The 22,282-nt window shown below is 31.4% G+C and overlaps 3 protein-coding genes and 1 long non-coding RNA gene across 9 annotated transcripts in view; 2 read left to right on the forward strand and 2 right to left on the reverse strand.

The window, feature by feature from the left end:
* LOC105219591 (serine/threonine-protein kinase minibrain) overlaps positions 1-9,899 on the reverse strand; it is a 65,497-nt gene extending 55,598 nt beyond the window's left edge. For both annotated transcript variants that reach the window (XM_054230672.1, XM_054230671.1), the window contains exon 1: positions 9,070-9,899. The gene's annotated coding sequence lies outside the window, so the exon portion shown is untranslated. The remainder of the gene's footprint in view (positions 1-9,069) is intronic.
* Positions 9,900-10,527: 628 nt separating this feature from the next.
* LOC105218553 (uncharacterized) lies at positions 10,528-14,528 on the forward strand. Of its 4 annotated transcripts, XR_008471187.1 has the most exons (6): positions 10,531-10,752; positions 10,813-10,973; positions 11,055-11,141; positions 11,313-11,646; positions 13,501-13,627; positions 14,390-14,528. XR_008471187.1 is itself a non-coding variant. In XM_011194227.3 (4 exons), exons 2-4 carry the CDS (start codon positions 10,914-10,916, stop codon positions 11,454-11,456), a joined length of 291 nt encoding a protein of 96 aa, XP_011192529.1. In that variant the 5' UTR covers positions 10,528-10,752; positions 10,821-10,913; the 3' UTR covers positions 11,457-12,557. The 4 variants fall into 4 exon arrangements, 2 of the variants coding, with proteins under 2 accessions (XP_011192529.1, XP_028900225.1); XR_008471186.1 differs by lacking the exon at positions 14,390-14,528 and having other exon boundaries at positions 13,501-13,670; XM_011194227.3 differs by lacking the exons at positions 13,501-13,627; positions 14,390-14,528 and having other exon boundaries at positions 10,528-10,752; positions 10,821-10,973; positions 11,313-12,557.
* LOC105218554 (sodium/potassium/calcium exchanger 4) overlaps positions 14,010-22,282 on the reverse strand; it is a 36,435-nt gene continuing 28,162 nt past the window's right edge. For both annotated transcript variants that reach the window (XM_054230674.1, XM_054230675.1), the window contains 7 exons: positions 20,419-20,556; positions 17,806-18,113; positions 17,502-17,733; positions 16,651-16,788; positions 15,704-15,943; positions 14,878-14,979; positions 14,010-14,708 (listed from right to left, as the gene is read on the reverse strand). In XM_054230674.1, coding sequence (XP_054086649.1) covers positions 14,386-14,708; positions 14,878-14,979; positions 15,704-15,943; positions 16,651-16,788; positions 17,502-17,733; positions 17,806-18,113; positions 20,419-20,556 — 1,481 coding nt within the window. In that variant the 3' untranslated portion in view covers positions 14,010-14,385. The remainder of the gene's footprint in view (positions 14,709-14,877; positions 14,980-15,703; positions 15,944-16,650; positions 16,789-17,501; positions 17,734-17,805; positions 18,114-20,418; positions 20,557-22,282) is intronic.
* LOC128921871 (uncharacterized) overlaps positions 14,854-22,282 on the forward strand; it is a 125,887-nt gene continuing 118,458 nt past the window's right edge. Inside the window, exons 1-2 of the long non-coding RNA XR_008471188.1 lie at positions 14,854-14,939; positions 17,476-18,143. This is a non-coding gene — a long non-coding RNA (uncharacterized LOC128921871). The remainder of the gene's footprint in view (positions 14,940-17,475; positions 18,144-22,282) is intronic.

Below are 22,282 nucleotides of genomic sequence, written 5' to 3' on the forward strand. Positions count from 1 at the left end.
TAATAATAATAAATAACAACTGTAATAAACAAATGGAAAAATCTAATAACAACAATAAAAACAAAACAGTAACAACAACGACATAAAAATAATCGAGAAACGGCAATGAAGGTGAAGACACTCGAAAGCTCAAATGACGAATAACAAATGACGCCGTCGTCATAGAACACACCACAACACACAGCAAATGCATTAGAACGTAAACGCATAAACAGAATATACAATAAAAGATGGTACATAGGAGAAAGTGAAAAAATGCGCATAACTGTGCTAAAGGTGATTGCGATGGAAATAAACAAATACTGTCAGAAATACATATATGCATAATAAAAACAAATATATGTAAATGAAATTATTTAAATGATTATTATAAAAATTTAGAAGGCTTTAGTATAAATTAATATCATTTTTATGCTAAATTTCAAACAACTCAATATTTCCATATGATAATTAGTGTGTAGACCATTAAAATGAAAAAGTTGATCGTACGCACACACAATAAAATTATTACAGATTAGGCAAACCGATAATTGCAATACTCGATATATTTTGTTCTTATCCTTGCAAATATTATATTTATTATATGAAAAATATTCGAAATTTCTAATAGATATTAAGAATAGTAATAATATAAATTATAAATGTGTAAATGTGTGTACAAAAACACAAAACCGAATAGGAATAGAAAGAGAACAGAAGAGAAATTATGCAAATGCGATTTGAGGCAAAACTCCGAACACAGCAGCGATACTTAAGAACAATAATTGCAGTTCAATTAATAGATAAAACAATTAATTTAATGAACTCACAGAGCTCCACACTTTTTTCTTAAATAACAACTTTTAAGATACATTAACAAGAAGTAATTCATAGCAGCTGCGTTTACATATAGAATTAAAACAAATTTTAAATAAAGCAAAGTGAATAAAGTGACGGCGAAATACAAAGCTGCTCATCAAGCCGCGACAATACATGGAGCAGCAAAGGTAGACAACAAAGAAAACGGTGCGCTCTCAGCTGCGTAGATGACGATCAGCAGCGAATGGCGATAAAAACAATGCAAACTAATAAAATTAACGGCATCAAACAAAATATAAATGTATGCGTGTGTTACACATACACACACTTATATGTATGAATATGTGTATATGGCAAAAAAATAGAAAGCAGACTTCAGCGCTGTGAAAAGAATATATGTATGTATGCTTAATTCTGCAGACGAGTTGTGGGTGTAAAAAAAAAGCAACAAAATGCACACAGCAACTACAAAGCGAAAGAGAAACGCTGTGTGTGTGTGTGAAATAACAGCAAACAACAAAGGAATTTACGATTGAAATTTGACGCATGAAATTGCAAAAATACAGAAAAAATAAAAAGTGCATACTTAAAGAATGTGCAGGCATTTTTTATTACAAAATTTTTTTTCTTAATATCTGCTATCGCATGCAATGCGCGCTCTGCAAACGTGATGACCTTTTTCTCGCTGCTGACTCACTACTTTTTATACTGAAATTTCTGTGGAAAAACAAAAAGATTGACAGAATGGCAAACAAATAAAAACACAAAAAATAAAAAAAAACAGTAGGATCGCAAAAAAACAAACAGCAAAAAAAAAATACAATGACGGCGTTAAAGTGGCAGTTACAAGGCAATCAACGATTGGATGCAGTGAGTGGCGCGCTTTGATTTATTACCCAAGAAAAAAATTTAAATATACTGCGCTTATATTAGTGCGAGTGCAAATGAATGCGGCGAAAACAAACAAGGCAGAAAGCAAGAAAAAAATTAAATAAACAATACAATAAAGAACGAAGCAAATGTGCAAAAATAATGAAAAGCACAAAACACAAGCTGTAATTAATTGCTATGTGCGCATTTCACGACACAGTCATACAACAAAAAAACAACAATAACAACAGTGTCAACTAAATGCAATGCTCCAATTGTGCTGACAAGTTATGCACTAAATTATGCGCACGCACACACGCGAAGTACGCGCGCGCACGAGAGAGAGGTGAAGTGTAACGGAAGTTCACCACAACGATCGCAGCATGATGCGCGAGAAAGCGAAAAATTCCAGCCAATCAAGGTGCACGACGCCGGAAGTTACAAGTGGCGATGCGGCGAGCGCAACAGGGTGCACAACAAGGAGAAGGATGTTGACACAAGTAGAGCGCCGACAAGAAAAAACAAAAACAACAACTAAACGCAATTACACAGACGCTTGACAATAGCATGAAGACAACAAAAAAAGATTGCAAAAAAAAGAAAAACAACAAAAAATATTGCAAAACCAACAAAAAAGCAATTTGCGCAATAAAATTGCACACAATAAATGCCAATATTATGAGCAGCACGCGCCTAAAATGTGTACGTACATACATACAAATGTATGTAAAAGAGAGTACAGGATGAGAGCAAGAAGAGCGCGAAATTTGAATTTCCGTACAGACACGAGGCGAAGAGGCATTGACACTACAAAAACAAAACAAAAAAAAAAAAAACAGAAATTACATGCATAAAGGAAACATTTGCGAATGTCAGTGCGCAAAAGAAACTAAAAAAAAACAAAGAAAATACAAAATATAAATTAAACAAACGTTGCACTTTCATTAAACACACTGAACTTGTGGTGGCAGAAAACCGGCCGCAATTAGCGTGTATTTTGAAATATGAGCACAAAAACCAGATACAAAACAGCGCCAAAAATGTAGAAACTTTAGACAATTGGAATGCCATGATCGACAGCAGGCGGCAGGCTGAGTACAACGGAAATGCGTCAAGTGCTTTTGCGAACACACACACACATAGATTTATTTAAACACAGGGTGGCAATGAGAACGTATGAGCGACAGCGAGCGCGCGCACTGTAATCAGTAGGAATATAACTTATAAGAAAGAAAAAATTTACAAGTGCATTCGCAGTGCGGTTTTCCGGGAAAACTATTGCGCCTTTGTAATTATTTATTTATATGCCTACATACGAAAGAGCAAAAAAGCAAGCGCCACATGACAATGCAGTTATTAATAGAAAATTCGCCGTTTATTTACCGGATACGTGACGTCAACGGGAGTTGAATGAAAGCGTTGTCATGCAAATAGAGCATTAGAGCATTCACAAACTACAATACTATATAGTTTAAAATCAAACGCAATGCATTTCTATAATGGTTAATATTATTAGTAATTGTTATAAGTGAAAAAAAAAACAGTTATTTATTGATAGCAGTAAAAAAACTGTTGAGTGAAAACGTGAGTGAGTGCTCGTTGCGAATGCAATCTCTTCGCTAAAATTTGTATTTAATTGGAAAACCTCTTACATAATTTGTTATTTTGAACTTGTGATTTATTGCGAATTATTTTTAAATAGCACTTTTCATTGGAAGCAAGCAATAAAGACTGCAGCAATAAAGACCTTAATGTGCAATAGTTGCCAGCTGATGAAACAAATTTATCTTCAGTAAGGATTGCCATTTCATCGTGGAAAAATATACGACCCTACAACGAGTCGAAATTATTAACATTTACTACCGAAATTCAGAGTCAGTGGCTAGGTCCTATGTATAAGGCTCATTTCTGGCTGAATGGCTACGTCAATAAGCAAAATATGTTTTACTGATCAGACAGCAATCCACACGTACTGACATGGCGACATGTATGAGTCACCATTGCACCCGAAAAAATTACAGTTTGGTGCAGTTTATGAGTCGGCGACATCATTGTGAATGAGAATCGCGACCGCTCAATGATAACCGTATATTTTTCATCCCAATTGGATGATATGGACTTGGACAATATGTGGTTTCAACAGGACGGTGCCACAAGCACTCGGTGAATATCAGAAACAATTTATTGAAAACCAAGTTCGGTGAACGTGTTATCTCACGAAATTGCCCGGTCAATTGGCCATCTCGGTCGTGCGATTTGAGCTCCATATATAATGGCATCGATTTTACTTTCACAATACGTCGCAAATAGTCTTTGTTTTATTAAAAAAAAACTATAACTTTAATGCTCTTTTTGAAAATCCCTTTATTATTCGAAGAACCCAAAAATCATTACCATTGCTCCGACAAACAATTTGGACCTATCAATTAATGTTACCCAAATCTGCCTGAACCAGCAAGGACAAGTCAATTGTCATCGAAGTCGTCTAACGGGATGGCCCGGAAACGAACTGTTTCGACGATTCGGAGCAAACGGAAAGTAGTGTTAAATGGATGGAATTAATTGGGCCTACAAAGAGGTGGTTAGTGTCATGCGGAGACTCTTTCCATGCAGGACATTATTGGATATATCGAGGTTCAGTCTGAATAGGTAGGTAATCCACTATAATATCCAACACGAAGTTGCGCGAAGGTGTCTTCTATTATTATTATTGGTGATGATTTGACTCCATGTACGCCATTCGTATGGGAGGGAGTCTAAGAAGATAGTATTAGCTCCACTGCGAATGGCATTCAATGTCGAAAGCCTGTCGTATCCGAGGTCTGATCGGTATAGCCTAACAACTAAAAACAACAACCACTCAATAAAACTGGCTACGTTAACTGACACCGAAGACCTTGTACTTGAAATCAAACGGCATCAAGTACCATTTTTAACGGCATTACACCGTTATGACCAATATTAACAGCAGCCAGCAAAGTGGATCGCTGCCAACAAGAGAGCAATAAGCAATCGTTATAATTCTTATTAAGCGATAAAAGGTGAACTATTAAAACGCATAACTACAATCACCACGGTGGTGACACAAACAGTTTTGCCTTGCTGCAACTGGCGTAATTTGTGTGGAAACCATGCAGTTGCAGCATACAAAATTAGTCGTATTAGAAAAATGACGGGAACGTACCGTTAAAAAGACACAAGGAATTCGATGAATGTATACGAGTACGTCCATTGGTGTGTGACTGTCTTTGGTTAGCGTGACTCGGCGGGAAAATGGTGAAAGAAGTTAGCAACGAACGTTGTTTGCTTTTTGCCGTTCAACTCATTGTTAAATAACTTGGCACGTTTTGGAGATTTAAACGTTTGACGGAATGCAGACGGACGGACATATATACATATCTACATAAACACAATAAGCGAGCAAAGCAACGGTATTAATGAATGAATGTTTGAAAAAAGCACGAGAAGAATGTTGATTACTTGCGGCTCACACAATGGTGATAAATTGACTAGTGGTGGGCTGACGGTAGAAAGTCAACGCGTAGAAAGAGCTAAAGAAGCCGCTGATGAAATGACTGAAAATGAAAGATTGAGAATGAAAAAAAGTAAATGAAATATTTAGTTTAAGAGAAAATAGAACAGTCACTTGGCGGGTGTTTTACTTGAGAGTTGATATTTAATTAAAAACTACATAAAAATGGGTTATGCGAAAATAACGGTGAAAATGTGGTATCTATGTATATTTTGCGCTTACAAATATTTTGAAATAATATTTGAAAGAAAAGCCTAGAGACAAAAATGCGACTCCTACAAAGTGAGGATTTTGAGGTTAAGTGTTTGGTACGTTTCTTCTTTACTGACATAGACACTGCTTATGCGATTATAGCCGAGTTAACAATAGCGTGCCATTCGTTCTCCCTTCTCGCTGTTTGAGGACGATTAGTGATACCAAGTGCAGCCAGGCTCTTATCAACCTTCCTACGGAGTGGAGGTCTTCCTATTTTTCGGCTTCCACCGGCAGGTACTGTATCGAACACTTTCAAAGCTGGAGTACTTTTGTTCATTCTGACAATATGATCTAGCCAACGTAGCCGCTGTCTTTTGATTTCCTTTTCCACTGATCTTTCTAAAGGAGTGGAGGCCTTCCTCCTTCTTTGATCCAACCAGCGGGTATCGAATCGAGCACTTTCAAAGCTAGAGTACTTTCAACCATTATCCGTATGGTTGACTTAACCAACATAGCCGCTGTCTTTTTATTCGCTGAACTATGTCAATGTCGTCATATAACTCATACAGTTCATCGTTCCATCGTATGCGATATTCTCTTAGTGCCGTCTGATAGGATGTTGACATCGTTCATGCATCTTTACCATAAAGCAGGACCGGATTGATGAATGACTCGTAGAGTTTGATTTTTGTTCGTAGAGAGGACTTCACTTTTCAATTGCCTACGCAGTCCATAGTTGCACGTGTTGGCAAGAGTGATTATTTGTTGGATTTCAAGGCTGACATTGTTTGGTGTTAATGCTGTTTCATAGAAAGACGATATTATCTACAACTTCAAAGTTATGTGGGTAACTAGTGTTAATTTTACGCGCTGGAGAGGATCGGGTGCGTCCGGAAAATGACTCAAACGCTTCGGACGACAAAAGAGATTCTATCGGCTACCATCACGGCACTGGTACCCTTCCTAGTGTTACCAGCTGCGCGACAATCCCAAGTGTTTCATATTTCTATGGCGCACTTTTGGTAGTCTCTTCTTCTTACAAACACAGGTATATTTCTGCCGCTATTATTTTAAAAATCAAACTAGGTCTAACCGTTGAATTATGTAAAAATTTTCAATAGCCAAAATGAAAATTCTTGATCACTAATTAAAAAAAAACTTCTAGATTCCACTGTAATACAAATATGTATTAAAATTTTCCAACCAAAAATTAAAAAAAAAAAGGTTTTCAAAAGTAAATGTATAATACGAATTATAAAAAATACAAAACCGAACGGTAAAGTACAACGACCCATCAAAAGTGAATGCTTTTGCAAAAAACGAAAGAAGAAAAAAAACGAAAGAAAAAAAAATAAAAACAAAAAAAAATTAAAAAGTTAAAAATAACTCAATAGCGTAAAGATCGCAAATTAGCAACGCAAAAAGCGCGGCGAAAGCGTATATAACAAAAAATGCGCGTGTAGCGAATATTGACACACACAACAAAAACAAAAAATAATAATAAAATAAAAACAAACAACTATTGCAAAATCTCGAATTGAGCAAAAGTATAAACCATAAAATATATGAATATCGCATAGAAAGCAGGAATGCTGATAAAATCGCTACAAAGATCAAAGCTAGCGGCGAGCTGAATAGCACAAGGCAAACGAACACAACTGCTTTTAGCAACGAAATTGAGCCATTGCGCCATTGTCAATTGAACAATATTTCAAAAGTTTTTGATTTCAAACGCACACAAAGTGATCTACCGTCAACGATATTTTCGCACGCCATTGACATTAACGGAAGTGTGCAAATAAGAAGAAGAAGAGATAGTGCATTCAAGTAGCACATCCGCTCGGCGCATGTGGTGGCTTCATTGTTGTACGTAATCCAATGCAAATTCAAAGAAAAACTAGTTGCAATAATAACAAAGAATTAATAAAGAAATTTGTATTGTGTCTTTTGTTATAACCGTGTAGAAATCACGCAGCGTAGCTACGATCAGTAACATTTGGAACCGAGTGGATTTTATATGTTTCAAACTGAACGAGAAGACAAGAGTTGGTACAATAGAATATCTGATTGCCGGATGAGAATATGTCTTCTGTTGTGTTCCGGATAGTTAAGACTTTGCAAGTATTCAAAACATGATTCAGTGGCTATCGCACTTCATCTCATAACGGATATTAAACTTGAGATATTAGCTCCACAAAACATACCAAGTGATTTTGTATCATTTCTAAAGCTTCTTTTTCTTCTGCATCCTACTACTTTTACGAGGACCTCTTTCGTCTTGATAATATAATGAGTATTATATTGACGGAAGGAGTCCATGTTGTTGTTGTTGTTGTGATGCCAAAAAATATTTGCTAAACAATTATGAAGAATGCTGCCTAAAAATTCAATATATCCTTTCCATCTCTATCTTTAAATGTAAACAAGGCACCTGTTTAACTCCTCTGCTACTTTTATGTTACCTAATATATCGAATTTGATAATGTACTGTGGTGCAGCGCGCCGTAAGCGTCAAGCAATTTCCTCACAAACAGCCAGACAGCAGCTTAATTCTAAACTCAAGCCAAAATCCATTGTCAAAGTAAAAATTCAAATGCAACACTGCGTAAAACAAACACACAAATACACACACACACAAAAGTAGTAAGAGAGAAAAAAAAAACGCAGACAGCAACCACCATTATAATTAGCAGACGAATGCGGCAGCACCAAATAAAAAAATACTAATAAGAAGTAGCAGCAGCAGCAGCAGCAGTGCGGTAGCAGCAACAAAGGCCAACCAAGTGAACAGCAAATAAAACTAACAATAATATCGCAGCCACCAACCACCACCAACCGCCGCTATGCGTTTGTTCGCCACAGCAACAACGCCAAAACTCGAATTCAGCTCTACCGATTTATATTGTTATTTTTTCGTTGTTTTTGTACAACTACGCATACGGCAAGTAGGCAGCAGCGCGTCACTGTGAATTTCTTCCCTCTGCCATATGAAATTTTCCTATTTGCTTTTGTTGCCATTGCTGCTGTTGCTACAGCTCCCACTGTCGTTGCTGTGTTATTTTATTTATTTCTGTCGCTACTGTTATTGTACTTTTATACTGCTCATGGCCATTCGCTCTTTGTGTACTCCCCAGTATTCTCTTTTTGATGATTCTCATATCTTATGACGTCGGCAATGCGAGAATGCGCAGCACAAGCGACGACGACAGCGGCGGCAGCGTCAGTATTTCTTTCGCGCTGCTCAACGCGTCTGCACAATTTTTCTCCAAATTTCCTTTTTAATCACTACTCTTTCATTACACTCCTTCGTCTACTTTATTTCCAATAGCTCGTATTCCTTCTTTCTTATTGCTACACATTTCGTTTTATGCATTGCTTCTTCGTGTCGTTTTTATGATGTTTGCTTGTTCTGTCATCTACTTTTGCTACCTTTTCTCTGTGTGTTTTACATAGCATAGCTCAGGTTGTGGCAGCAGCGACGACGACGTCGACAGCAGCAGATCGCTGCTACAGCCACAGTCGCAGTCGCTACACCCAGAAAAACTAATTTCTGACAATTTTTTCAACATTTTGTTAGATTCTATGCTTAATTTTAAGTATTTACTGTTAGTACAGTTACTATACTTTAGTTTTTGTAGTTAAACACATTACAATAATTAAATTATTCAGCGCACCTTTTGTTTTCCCGGTCACAGGGCATTTGTTTCGTTGTTGCCGACTCGCTGCTGGCTGGGTATTGGCCCGCGTCACTGGCGTCGTTCATTCATCGGTACAGCGATTTTGTATCGTTCGAAGCTAGCATTAAAATATCCATATCCAATTGGCGCTTGGCGCTCAAATATTTAGCGGCCACAAACACTGTTTTTGTAATATTTCGAATTTAACTTTATTGCAAATTACACTGTCGTCGTCAAATGCACAAAAGTACTGAGTTACACATATATAAATTGATCAAAAGTGTATGATCAAAACGAAAAAAAAAAACAGTCCGTCCGCCAGTCTAAATTTTATATAGGCGGCGACAAAGACGACGCACCAACGGCTACCGCACACACACACTCGCGCACAAACACACAGACACTAGGCGCGGGCGGTGCTTTGCGGGACGACAACGACGACGACGACGTACACCGCACTTGCAAATGGCCACACAAAATATTTTTCTTTTTCCCCCAACAATAATAACTGCAAAATTATACGCGCGTCTCACTCACATTTAATAACCGTACTTGCGTTATTTTATTTCGCATTTTTTTAAACAATTTTCAACACACAAAAGCACAATTCTTTTTTAGCTTGGGCTAGTGAAAATTTTTTGTATTGAAATTCACACACAACACACACAAAAGAAAGAAGATTCTCCTTTGCTTGCTCTACTGCCTTTTTCTTCTTCCACACAGCTCTTCTTCTTCCTTTGCTACTTCTACCACAAGAACGACGACAATGGTTAAAAAGTAACGCGGCGAACGAGTGAGCGAACGAAACGAACTGATTCCGCTTCTGCTGTTTGGCAATAGGACAATAGATAAGAAAATCCAAATCGCAGGGTTGCTAATTGGGTGTACATTAACGAATTGGATAACAACCAATTGTGCTTAAAAAACAACCGTATTTAATGTTTAAAAAATTATTCAATTTTATTTTTTCTTGTTTAAATAAATTAATGTATTTTTTCGTTTTAATATAAATTATTAATTATAATTTAACTTATAAAATTCTTGTGAAAAATAAACCAACAGCAACCCTATAAGAATACGTTCCAATTTGAACGCGAGCATATAAGCAATGTGCTGTAAAATACTTCACTGCTTTGGTTTACTAATGAGAAAAAGAGATGTAGCGATATACAGAGAATTGCAGTTGGAAACTACTGCTAAAGGGTGTTTCACTTGTACCACTGACGTTACTCATACAATAACAGCTGACATGAAAGAATGTAAATATAAATAAAAAATATATACAGTGCTAAAGAAATCTAATGATTACCTATAATTTCAAAACTTTAATATTTTTTTATTAATTAAATTATAAAAATTATTACATAATGCAAAGCTTTTATAAAAGAAAAACTAAATATAGTTGGTAATAACATATGATATATACGTGAAAGTTGGCAACGTGGTTGACCATAGCCCTTCGCTTTGACAAACACTTGCAAACACTTCTATCAAAAACACAAAACAAAGTGGATTGCATATTAATATATCCGCCATTAAGGACTATTATAAAAGCTAAAAAAGAAAATAACGATTTTAAACGTTTATACTTGGTTTAATATAAGTTTCAAAACAGCAACAACGTTAACAGAACTTAACATTATAAGCACGTAAAGCACTTAAGAAGTCATTGGTATTTTGGTAAGTATTTGTACCGGCTAGCAATAAATGTATAATAAATAATTAAAAACCTCTATAAAGGCAATTAGGGGGCGTGAAGGTTGCGGCATAACATAACAATTTGTTACGTACTTCTTAGAGAAAACCATATAGCGGCAGTGTAAGGAGTTTTCATAACAGACATGACGCCCTTCGATGATTTCGCGTATCTGATTAATCATGTATTGTTGGGCGATGAACCGGTAAGTTTTTCAAAGTGCTTAATTTAATAATTTACAGTTAAACTCTTCAATTTTGTTGATTTTGTGCTTATGCATCAATAGACGATCGAAGATTTCATACTGCTGGTGGGTACGTTGGTGGCCTTTATAGCGTTTATACTCTGGTGTTGCTTTCCCATACAACCGAAGGTAAAAAGATTTAAGGAGCAATTTGTAGCGACGCGGAATAGTGTTTAAGAAATAAAGAGTGTGCCCTGAGTAGTGTTTGCTTTATGTTTGAAGTTCTTAAGCATTCCTTATGTCCTTAAATTGTATTAATTGTTAAATATTTCTAGGTTAATATTCATTTCTTTCTCGTAGGATGGCACCAATCATCGACAATTCTCTTGCAAATCCCTACAAAATTCACTAGAATCCGCACAGGTGCATAGCAGTTATAGCAAATTGGCGTATAATGAATACACAATGAAAAGCGGCGGTCATGTCTACCATTGTTGCACTTAATTGGCAAGGGACTACGTGTAGTCTACGTGTGTGCGTTAAACTTGAACAATTAACAAAGTAATACTTTTTCAAATTTATGCGTTAGTTGTAGCGAAGCAAAAAATTAAGAAAAATAGACGCGCTAAAGTATTTAGCCTAGTAAAACAAAATGAATTTCAAGGAAAGAGTGAGCCAACTAACCAAAATGCAGGTAAAAGAACACGTAAAAACGAAAAGCAAGCAAAAAGTGCTAAAGGACTTCTATAAAAGCATATTTATTATAGTTATTTTTAATACATTGAAACAATTTAAAGCAGTCAAAGTCAGATATATTGCCTATACATTTAAATTAATTTATTTATTTAGTAATAGTGGTAGTATGGCATAATAAGTATAATATATTAAGGTTATAATTTAGTTGAAAACAAAGGCTGAGCCTCGCTAAAGCGATGTTCGTAATGTAAAATGAACTTTAAATGACAAAGCATGTTTGATTTAATTTTTTCGGAACATGCAATTTCGCTGCTATTTGAAAACGCGTGTGTAAATAAAATACTACAATAGTAATAAATGCATTGATTAATGAATAACACACACAAACATACATACAGTACATATATACTACATTTAATACATACACACATATATACACGATACCAAATGAAACAAAAAAAAAAAACTTTTGAACACTAAATATGTCTTAAGTGTAAGGAATTTTTTGCTGAAGGTCATTTTATTTATTATTTTATGTTTTATAATTTAAAAGGCGCATTTTATAAGCGCAGACAACATATGTATTTTTTTATTTAACTTGTATGTTACTTAAATTTATATTATTTTAGTATTTAGCTAATGTACTGATTATACGAACAAAGTGTGTCATAACCTCAATTTTTATTACAAAGTCTCGAGAAGAATAGTATTTCTTTTTTAACACTGTAAATAACCGCACATTTTCTTCTACTTGCTTAGCTTATTTATTGTTTATATACACTTGCCTTTTAAAAATGTTGCCTTTTTTGTTAATAAAATTTAATTGAAATATTTTTAGATTTAAGAATTTGCTTAGTTAATTTGTTTGATAAATAATTTTTTAATGCAATTAAAAGTTAAATGAGAAAATGTTGCGTGTTATTGTTATTGGTGTTATATTTTATTAATTAAATTTTATTTTTTTTTTCAAAGTCAACTTGAACAAGCAAATATTTTTATTAATTAATTTAGTCTACTGCATATTACTTTATAAACAAATAAAAATTATTTCAAGTCATTTCATACAAAAAATAGTATTTAATCATTACATAATTCAAAATAAACATAAATATATAAACAAATACATATTGTATATATTTTTTCTTAGTGCTAAAAGATATTTACTCCATAAAAAAAAAAGAAAACAAAAACAAATCTTTACAATAATTATACCTGCTAAAAAAGAAGAAAACGCCAACTAAAAATAAAAGTACGTATTAAAAAATAATTAAGAAGAGATTTTTACTTTAGTCTTTTAATAAGAAAAAGTAATAATATAAATAATTTATTTTTATTTAACACATTAAAAAGTATATAAAAATATTTTATTTTTATTTAACACATTAAAAAATATATAAAAATATTTTAATTTTATTTAACATTTATTTATAAAAATATTTATTTTTATTTAGCACATTAAAAAAATATACTAAAATATTTTATTTTGATTTAACACATTAAAAAATATTTTAATTTTATTTAACACATTAAAAAAATATGTAAAAAAAATTTATTTTCGGTTTTACTTACTTTCAATTATTTTTTCTTTACGCTTAATAAAAAATATTTCAAAATTAGTTAATAAACACATTTATTTATTAATATTTATTATAATATTTTATTATTTATATTTATATTTTTATTATTTTTTATTTTTTAATTATTTATTTTTCTCTACTAATTTATATTTATACACTATTAATGTCTTTATAAATAAAACTCGCTTTATAATTGTTTAAAAATGATTTATTTTCGTATTTGTCAGTACATCACTTGCTTAAATACTAATTCGTTGTTTTTATATTTTTTACAGTTTTTATTATGTATGTATGTTTGTCGTCTCTTTTGTGTGCAAGCAGTTGTGTTTGAACATTTATATTGTTGCGGCGAAAATTATTTTTTTATGGACTCAAATTCAAGCAAAAAAGCAAAATTATGAGGTAAGGTGGTGTTAAATAGTTATTGTTGTTTAAATGTAAAAACTATCTAAACAAAACACTCAATTAAATTAAAAAAAATAGTATTAATTGAGAGGCATATAATTACAAAGCGTTCCCACAATTTTTTTCTACGAAATTTTATTATTTGACTACAAACGCAAACGCCTAACTTTATTTTTTTTTTCTATTTACAAGCACATCATAACTTCAACAATATTAAAAAAAAAATTATAATAAATAAAGTAATATACATTATTACTCTGTTGAGTATAAATTCATTTACTACATGTTTGCATAGCCTTTAATATATTGCATTGCAGGCGGCTTTATACAGTGTACACACGTACAATTTTTCAATTGCCTACTACTATTGCTGGCACTAATTAATTTGCTATAGCACAATTTTCGGCTAATTTGTTATTTACAAAATATATATTTACATAAAATAGTAATCAATTTACTACTAAAATCGGTGTTCAAGCACAAAGGCAAATATTTGCTAAATTACAACTTAAAACTGACATTAAAAATTAAAAAATCAATAGCTAAAATTTGGCTTCGCATTGTGTAATTAAATAGTTTTGGTGTTTCTTTTTTGTTTTTGTTTTATATAACGCACTTACAGTACTAAACAGTCTTAATTAGCTCGCGTAATAAAAATATGTTTTTTTTTTACAAAAATATACAAGAAAATACTATAATAAGTTTCACAACAGCATCTGTTGTTAATTTTTTTTTTTTTGTTTTTTGTTTGCTCACTAGCATTGCTTTGGGAAGAACACATTCATCTCAATCAAAATCTGCAGCACAATGAATACCAAGTAGATGCCGATCAATGCAATGCCGGCTCGCTTCGTCAGCCGATAACCGCTAAAACTCAATACGAGGAAGAGCGCTAAGGTGCAGAGCAGCAGTATGATAATATTGAACTCGATACCTTGTGAGGCAATTTGTATCATAGCGCTGCCATCGGTTTTGCCATAATTCATGCAATTCTTGATGAACCATGGCACGCCCAGCGAGAGTAGTATGGCGAGTGAGTTGGCACCCAGCGAGTTGGAGACGCCAATGCCGTTTTCGCCTAGAAAAATAGAGGGAGAGAGTGAATTTAGAATTGAGTGCTACGCAGAGATAAAAAGAGAGAGAGAGAGAGACTTAAGATATGAGTGATATGCAGAGAGAAAAAAAGAGAGAGAGAGAGAGAGTGTAACGTAATATATATATATAATAAATCGCAATTTTTTACTTACCGTTACGCAGTGAAATGCAACTGGACACCGCTTCGGGCATAGTTGAACCAGCCGCCAAGAAGGTGAGTCCCATTATAATTTCAGGTACATTTATCGCAACACCTGAAATCGTAAAATAAAATATTTAGTACAATAATTCGAAAAAAATGTGAGAAAATTTTCAAAATTCACATATTTTAGATCTCTTCGTGCTTATATGATCAGTGTATGTCACATCAGACAGTCGTATATACTTTCAAGTCAGCTAGATCAGTTGGCGCATGACATTTTTCATGTCGCACGATCACATCATAAAAATAGCATACAATTTAGCAAAGGCGCAAACCTCTCGCCAAATAATTGTTCAAGCGAAGACACACACTTTTTACGATCTTACAAATCTAGCTCGGACACAAACTTCCGGCAACAAAAATTAGCGCAGACGCAAATTTTTTTGCAGCTGTTGGGTAATTGTCAAGAATTATCAAAGATGTCTTCTATCATTCTTGGCTAATTGTACACAATATCATCATGTGATGAGCCAAACGAACGGACTTTGTGTTCTCAAATCGATAGCTCTTATGTGTTATAGAACTAATAACGGACTGTTTAACATTTAATTAATGAATCATATAATCACATTTGCTGTCAGTTAGTTTGACTTTGAGACAAGTAAATAGCGATCAAGTTCGCCACAAATTTAATTAACATAAAATTACAAAAGTTAATCGATCAAAATTATCGCTCATTGGTTTGCAACGCATGTAATTGTAATTAATTACTTCATTTGAATTAAATTATTTCTATTGTTATTATAAAACAACTGTAATTTAATTAGTTTACTCACCAAATGCTGTCAACATCCAAACAATCACATAGGCATTGAGTCCGATCGCAATGATGCACATGACAAATGACAGCGGATAGAGACGCCGATGATAGGCGGGATTGGGTATAACAAATGTGAGTGTAAATTTAATTGGGAAAATGAAAGCCCACCAGAATTTTCTAAAAGCCGTCTCACCGTGTGGCAGTGAGAAGAGTTTTTGCGGTTGCGGTGGGACGTCATCGCTTTCGTCGCTGTTCCCTGGGGAGAAATTAAAGTTTTTATTATTATTTTTAATTGAACAGAATTTTTAAAATTTTTAATGAATTTTTTTTTAAATTTTTTAAATTTTTTGTAATTTTTTTTTAGTTTTTTTTAATTTAATTTTTGAATGATTTTATTAATTTTTTAATTTTTTTTAGTGTTTTTAATTTTAATTGTATTTTTTAAATTTTTAATTTTAATTTTTATTTTTAAATATTTTATATTTTTGTTAAATTATTTAAATTATTATTTTAAAATTGAAATTATAATTTTATTTTAAATATGTCTTTAAAATTTTTCGTTTTTTTTCAATATTATTTTATTCTTTAATTTCGATAATTTATATTAATTTTTTGTAAATTTTTAGATTTCTTTGAATTTTTGAAATATTTAAATGAATTTTTAAAATCTTTCTTTTTAATTTTAATTTTTAACTCTTTTATTTTTGTAATTTTTTATAATATTTTTATTTTTATTATAATATTTTTATAGTTTTTTTTAATTTTTTAATTTTCTAATTTTTTTTTATTTTTTAAATTTGTTTTATTTTTTTATTTTTTTTTATTATATTATTTTTCTTGTTTCTTTTTGAATTTTGAATTTTTTTTTTTAATTTTTAAAATATTTTTTTAAATTAATTTTTTTTTGTAATCTTTTTATATTTCAAACACTTCTCATATATTTTTATATTTTTTTAAACTTACAACTCTTTGAATGCGTCAAATTCACTGTCGATGAGGTATTATCGGGTAAATTTATCACAAACAGTCCATCACCGCCCAGATGATCCTTTTTGAGTGGCAGACGCGCCTTAGCACTGTTCTCTGGTGGTTCAGTAAAATCTGTAGAGCAAATATAAGAAATAAATTATAAAAAAGTCGAATTAATATGATAAAAAATATTATACACAACTTGATGAACACTAAAATAATATATTTTTTAAATAAGACATAATATTTTTTAAAAAGTAAAAAAATAAACAACAAAAACTTTATGAAAAAATTAGCAATATTAAATTGTTTAAAGCATCATTATTAAATTTAAAACTTTTTGAAAACACTAAACTTTTTTTACAAAAATAGTTTTCGAATTTTTTTTTTACAAAAAATAGTTTTTAAAAAAATTTGTTACAAAAAAAATTTTTAACAAAAAATAATTTTGAACATTTTTTTCACAAAAATTAATTTTTGAAATTTTTTTTCACAATAAATAATTTTCGAACATTTTTTTCACAAAAATAAATTTTTGAAAATTTTTTTCACAATAAATAATTTTCGAAATTGTTTTTTTACAATTTTTTATTTTACAAAAAATTCGGAAAAAAATTTGTCACAATAAATAATTTTCGAAATTTTTTATTACAATAATTTTTGATTTTTTTTTCGAATAAAAATCAGAATATTTTTTGTCTATATTAAAATATTTATTTAATTTTTTTTTTATTTATTTTGAATTTTATTAATTATATAATTTTCTTTATTTATTTTATTTTTAATATTTTTATATATTTTTTAATTAAATTTTTCCAGAGAGAATAAATTCCCCCTTTACTCACCATATCGCTTCGATATGCAGCAATTCATCTTATCCTCGACGAAAACACGTATGGCAGGCATAAATTTGTTATTGTTAAACGTAAGCAAATAATAGAAAATGAGGAAACCCATCATGATGCATGATTCGGTGAAGCTAACATAGCCACCCCAGGCGAGTATAATGAGTACAATCGTATTAAAACTATATATGACACAATCACGTGCAATGGGCCACCAATCGAGTTGGACGGGCTGTAGAAGAGAGTTAAAAACGGAAGGGAAGCTTAATATGTGAAATGAGCAATAGAAATAGTGTTGCCTTACCTTTTTAATGCACAATGCGCCCAGCGCAGCCACGCCCAATGTATTGAACATCAGCGAACCGATGATCGTGCCCAAACCCATATCCGAATCTGTGATAAGTGTACTTATCGTATTCGTAAAGAATTCGGGCATTGAAGTGGCGGTGGCCATAAAAGTCGCTGCAGCGACATCTTTGGATAAATTCAAATCTTCACAGATACACTCAACGGTGGGCAGGAAATAGTCATTACAAATAATAGCGAGCAATATGAAGAAATAGATAGCAGCAAAGACATGCAACACGACCCAGCCTTGACGCAGTTGCTCCACTGTGCGGAGAAGAAAAAGTGTTAAATAAGGTAAGTGGTGCTTTCTGAATTATTCTATATTATTATTTAAAATTTATTTCATATTTAAAAATAATATTCTTAAAAAAAAATTTATCAAAAAAAAATTTTTTTATCAAATAATTTTTAATTTTACATATATTTTTCCATTTAAAAAATCTGAGTTATCTAAAAAAATCATCTTCTTCCAACTACCACTTGGTTATCTGCTAATTAACTGGTTTTCCCTTATTTTCAAATTCGATTCCATTGAACTTAGTTCTTACAAGTGTAGATAAAAAAATAATAAAATATAATTTAACTACAAATGAGCTGATGACAGAGCCGATTAAAAAAATTGACGTATGTACTCTGCGGAGTACTTATAAATCAAGCATGTGTTAGTATTGATAAGCGTAATGAAAAATATTTTAAAAAAGCAATAACTATATTATTAAAATTTTAAATGAGATAAGCTCTCTTTGAACATAACATTGGTTTGCACCTAAAACTAGGAGAAGAGAAAGCAATATAAGCTCTCTATGAACATAACACTGATTTGCACGTTAAACTATGATAAGAGAAAGCAATTTTTTAGAAACAAAGCTTTTAAAAATACTAATTATTTGAGCTTTAAGCTTTACAGATCTTTCATAAAGCTTTTATTGAACGTTGAAGCTTTTAAAAGTTATATCATTAAGCGAAAACAATTTTTTAGAAACAAAGCTTTTAAAAATACTAACTATTTGAGCTTTAAGCTTTACAGATCTTTCATAAAGCTTTTATTGAACGTTGAAGCTTTTAAAAGTTATATAATTTTCTTTTATTATTTTGCCATTATATATTTGGAGCTTTCATGTTTTTAACCAGAGCTTTTTGAAGTGTTTTTCAAAATATTTTGGCTTAATTATTATTATTGAATTATTGTAGATTTTTGAAGAGCTTTTAAACTTTTGTAGCACAAATATGTTCTGTGATTTTTTTTTATACTAAATTTCAAAATTTTCTTTAAAAATTAGTTTGAATTCTGAAATGAAAAACAAAATAAATGCTTTGAAGCTTGAAAAGCTTTCGAAAGTGTTTTTAAAAAATATCAAAATGTTATTCCAACAATTTTTTTTAACTATATTTAAAAATAACCAAAAAGCTTTTAAGCTTCGCAAGCTTTCCTCAGCTTTCAGAACTGTTTTCAAAAATCTAGATATTATTATTTCATCTCATTTTAATTTTAATTTAAGAATAAGGAAAAAGCTCTTCAGAAGCTTTTCGAAACTTTCGGAAGTGTTTTCAAAAATATCACACTGTTTTTCGAGCAAATTTGTATCATAAACTAAAAAGCTACGGAAGTTTTTCGGAAGTGTTTTCAAAAAAATCAATATTATTTCTGCTAATTTTTATTTTAATTTGAAAATACAAAACAACTTTAACGCTTCGGAAACTTTTCACAGCTTTCGGAAGTGTTTTCAAAAATATGGTAATGTCTTTTAACCCTAGAAGGTCATCGCTATTTTTATAACGTAGAGGTCATCCCTCGTCGATTCGACGACGGCATTACTCAAAGTCCTTAATATGTTATCCTACCTATCAAAACCTACTAAAATCAATATATTCACATTACCTGGTTTTATATCTTCTAAATAAAACAATATCAAACAGTTTTTCTTAAATTTTTTATGAAATAAATAAAATTTTCACAGCTCTGATTCAGAAGCTTTTCAAAATTTTCGGAAGTCTTTTTAATTTAAATTTGAGAATAACGAAAATGCTTTTTAACTTCGAAAGCTTTCGAAAATGTTTTCAAAAATATCACAATATTATTTATACTAGCTAAGTATTATCTTATTATAAAAATGCAAATAAAAACTTTAAAGCTTCGAAAGCTTTTCGCAGCTTTCGGAAGTGTTTTCGAAAATCTGACAATATTATTTCAACTAATTTTTATTTCAATGTAAAAACAAGGAAAAAGCTTTTAAGCTTCAGAAGCTTGTCGATTTTTTTTTTGTTTTAATTTAAAAATAACGAAAAAGCTTTTAAACATCAATTTAAAATCTAGCTAATTTTTATTTCAATGTAAGAACAAGGAAAAAGCTTTTAAACTACAGAAGCTTTCGGAAATGTTTTCAAAAGTTTCAGTTTTAAAAATAACCAACGAGATAACAAATCTTTGAATTGTTTCCAACTTTTAAAGCAGAGCTTTTAAAAGAGCCGTTGAGCTTTCCCAGCTTTAAAGCCATTTTTTCAATTTTTCTAATTGCAAGCTTTACGCATATTCGCTTTTATATTATTGCTTTTGTCACCTTCACCTTACCTGTGAAAAATTCCGGAAACTCATCTAACGGTGTACCGGTAGTTTCCTCATCACATAGCTCAGACTCACGTGCCAATGGCTGATGCAGTACATATTCAATATAATGGATAGTTTGCTCCAGAAACGTTTCATTATATTCTGAAAGAAGTGAGAGAGAGAGAGGGGGGAAATATATTAAAAAATGATTGAAAGTGCAAAAATGGTTAAATTATAAAATTTAATTTGAATTTTAGTATATTTTTATTATTTTTTTATTTAATTTTGTATAATTTTTGTAGCTTATTATTTAAATTTTTGGTATTTTTGGTATTTCCGTTACTTTCCTGAAAAAACGGTAATTTTATGAATATGCATATGAGAATCTGTCTGAAGTCTCCATTAGTCTAGTCATAATTTACAAGCTCCTTACACGCCTCATATATTTTACGTTGGCATAACTTTAAGTACTATAATTAAATTTTTATGACGTGACAACTAGTTTTATTAAACATTCTGAAGAAATACGATTTCGCTAGAATTGAAAGCACACCTGTTAAAAGCGAGGAGCGTATGAGAGACAGTGAGAGAGTGTACGCATGCTTGAGCAGACACTAAACACGTGCTCTGAAGAGCACTGTCTTTATACTAATATTTCAATTGGCTCATTAACTTTCCGTAAATATGGCAATATGCAAATCTTTACGAGCTTAATTATCGCCATTAACGTTGTACACACTATATAAGTTGTGGAAAAAAATGAGCTTATCTATGCCAAAAAACAATCTGATACACGTCGGAGTAATTAATATTCGACGGAGAGAAGTTTTGTTGATTTATTTTCAAAAGCTCTCATTTTATGACACTGAAATTGGGTAAATAAATTTCAAGTTAGCGACAAAAATGCAGTAAGTGCTATTTATAAAGTAGACTGGTGGTTTATTTAGTTTCGAAGAAAGAATTTGAGAGGGAAATTTAAATTTTTTTACTCACTCAAATGGAAAACAAATGAGTGAGTAATTTTACAAAATAAGTGACCTGCTCATTATTTTCTGTTTGGACATTGGTGATATGTCTCACGATGCTCAAAAAGCTATTAATTTAAAGTTGAAATGAGTCGAAAAGTAGTATAAAAACCAAAGAAGATTTGAAATTCGAATTTTTGAGGAGTTCTAATACCAGAATAGTTCTCGAAAATAAGTTTAGGAAAGCATAAGCTCAATAATGATGGAATTATTTATATTTTTTTTTCACAAAATTTTTTATAATTTTACACTCAAAAATTGGGAAACAAATGAGTGAGTAATTTTACAAAATGAGTGATCTACCCATATTATGAGTATAAACCAAGTAATACTAGTTTTCACTTGAGGTCAAAACTGGAGAGCAGTCTTTTAAAAACCGCTAATAGTCCGACAGCAATATTTTTAATTGAGTGAAAAAGCATATATTTCAAACTACTCAATCAATTTGAGTATAATTGTGAGTATCTCAAAAGAATGAGTTAATAATACAACTAAGTAACAAATTTAATGAGTGTAAAATGGTGTAACTAAATTGATTATTTTTAGAATTACTCAGAAGTGATAAGAGTGGTTTTGTGATATGAGTAGTTTTGTGAAACAGTTAGAGAAAGAAATGAGAAAAAAACCAAAACAAAACATACTTATATCAAAAATTTATAATCGCAAATAGAAAGCTTGTCTGCCCAAAATAATGAGTGATTTTGAATATTTTTGCTAATTAGTTGAGTGAAAAGTAGTTTGAATACTCAAATTTGATTTGATTAAGTAGCTTAGCTTTTATGGATTCAGATGATATTTTTTACGAAAAAGAATCTTTGGACAAACATAAAATTATAAATTATTGAGTGAGTAGATTATGAATA

Source organism: Zeugodacus cucurbitae, chromosome 5, assembly GCF_028554725.1.
Source record: "Zeugodacus cucurbitae isolate PBARC_wt_2022May chromosome 5, idZeuCucr1.2, whole genome shotgun sequence".
In the NCBI taxonomy this organism is placed as follows: Eukaryota; Metazoa; Arthropoda; class Insecta; order Diptera; family Tephritidae; genus Zeugodacus; species Zeugodacus cucurbitae.

What these genes read in the sequence shown, in the direction of transcription:
- LOC105218553 (XM_011194227.3), top strand. Translation starts at nt 10,914, where the DNA reads ATGACGCCCTTCGATGATTTCGCGTATCTGATTAATCATGTATTGTTG. An exon ending in TATTGTTGGGCGATGAACCG is followed by an intron (nt 10,974 to 11,054) that starts GTAAGTTTTTCA and finishes ATGCATCAATAG; the next exon opens with ACGATCGAAGATTTCATACT. An exon ending in GCTTTCCCATACAACCGAAG is followed by an intron (nt 11,142 to 11,312) that starts GTAAAAAGATTT and finishes TCTTTCTCGTAG; the next exon opens with GATGGCACCAATCATCGACA.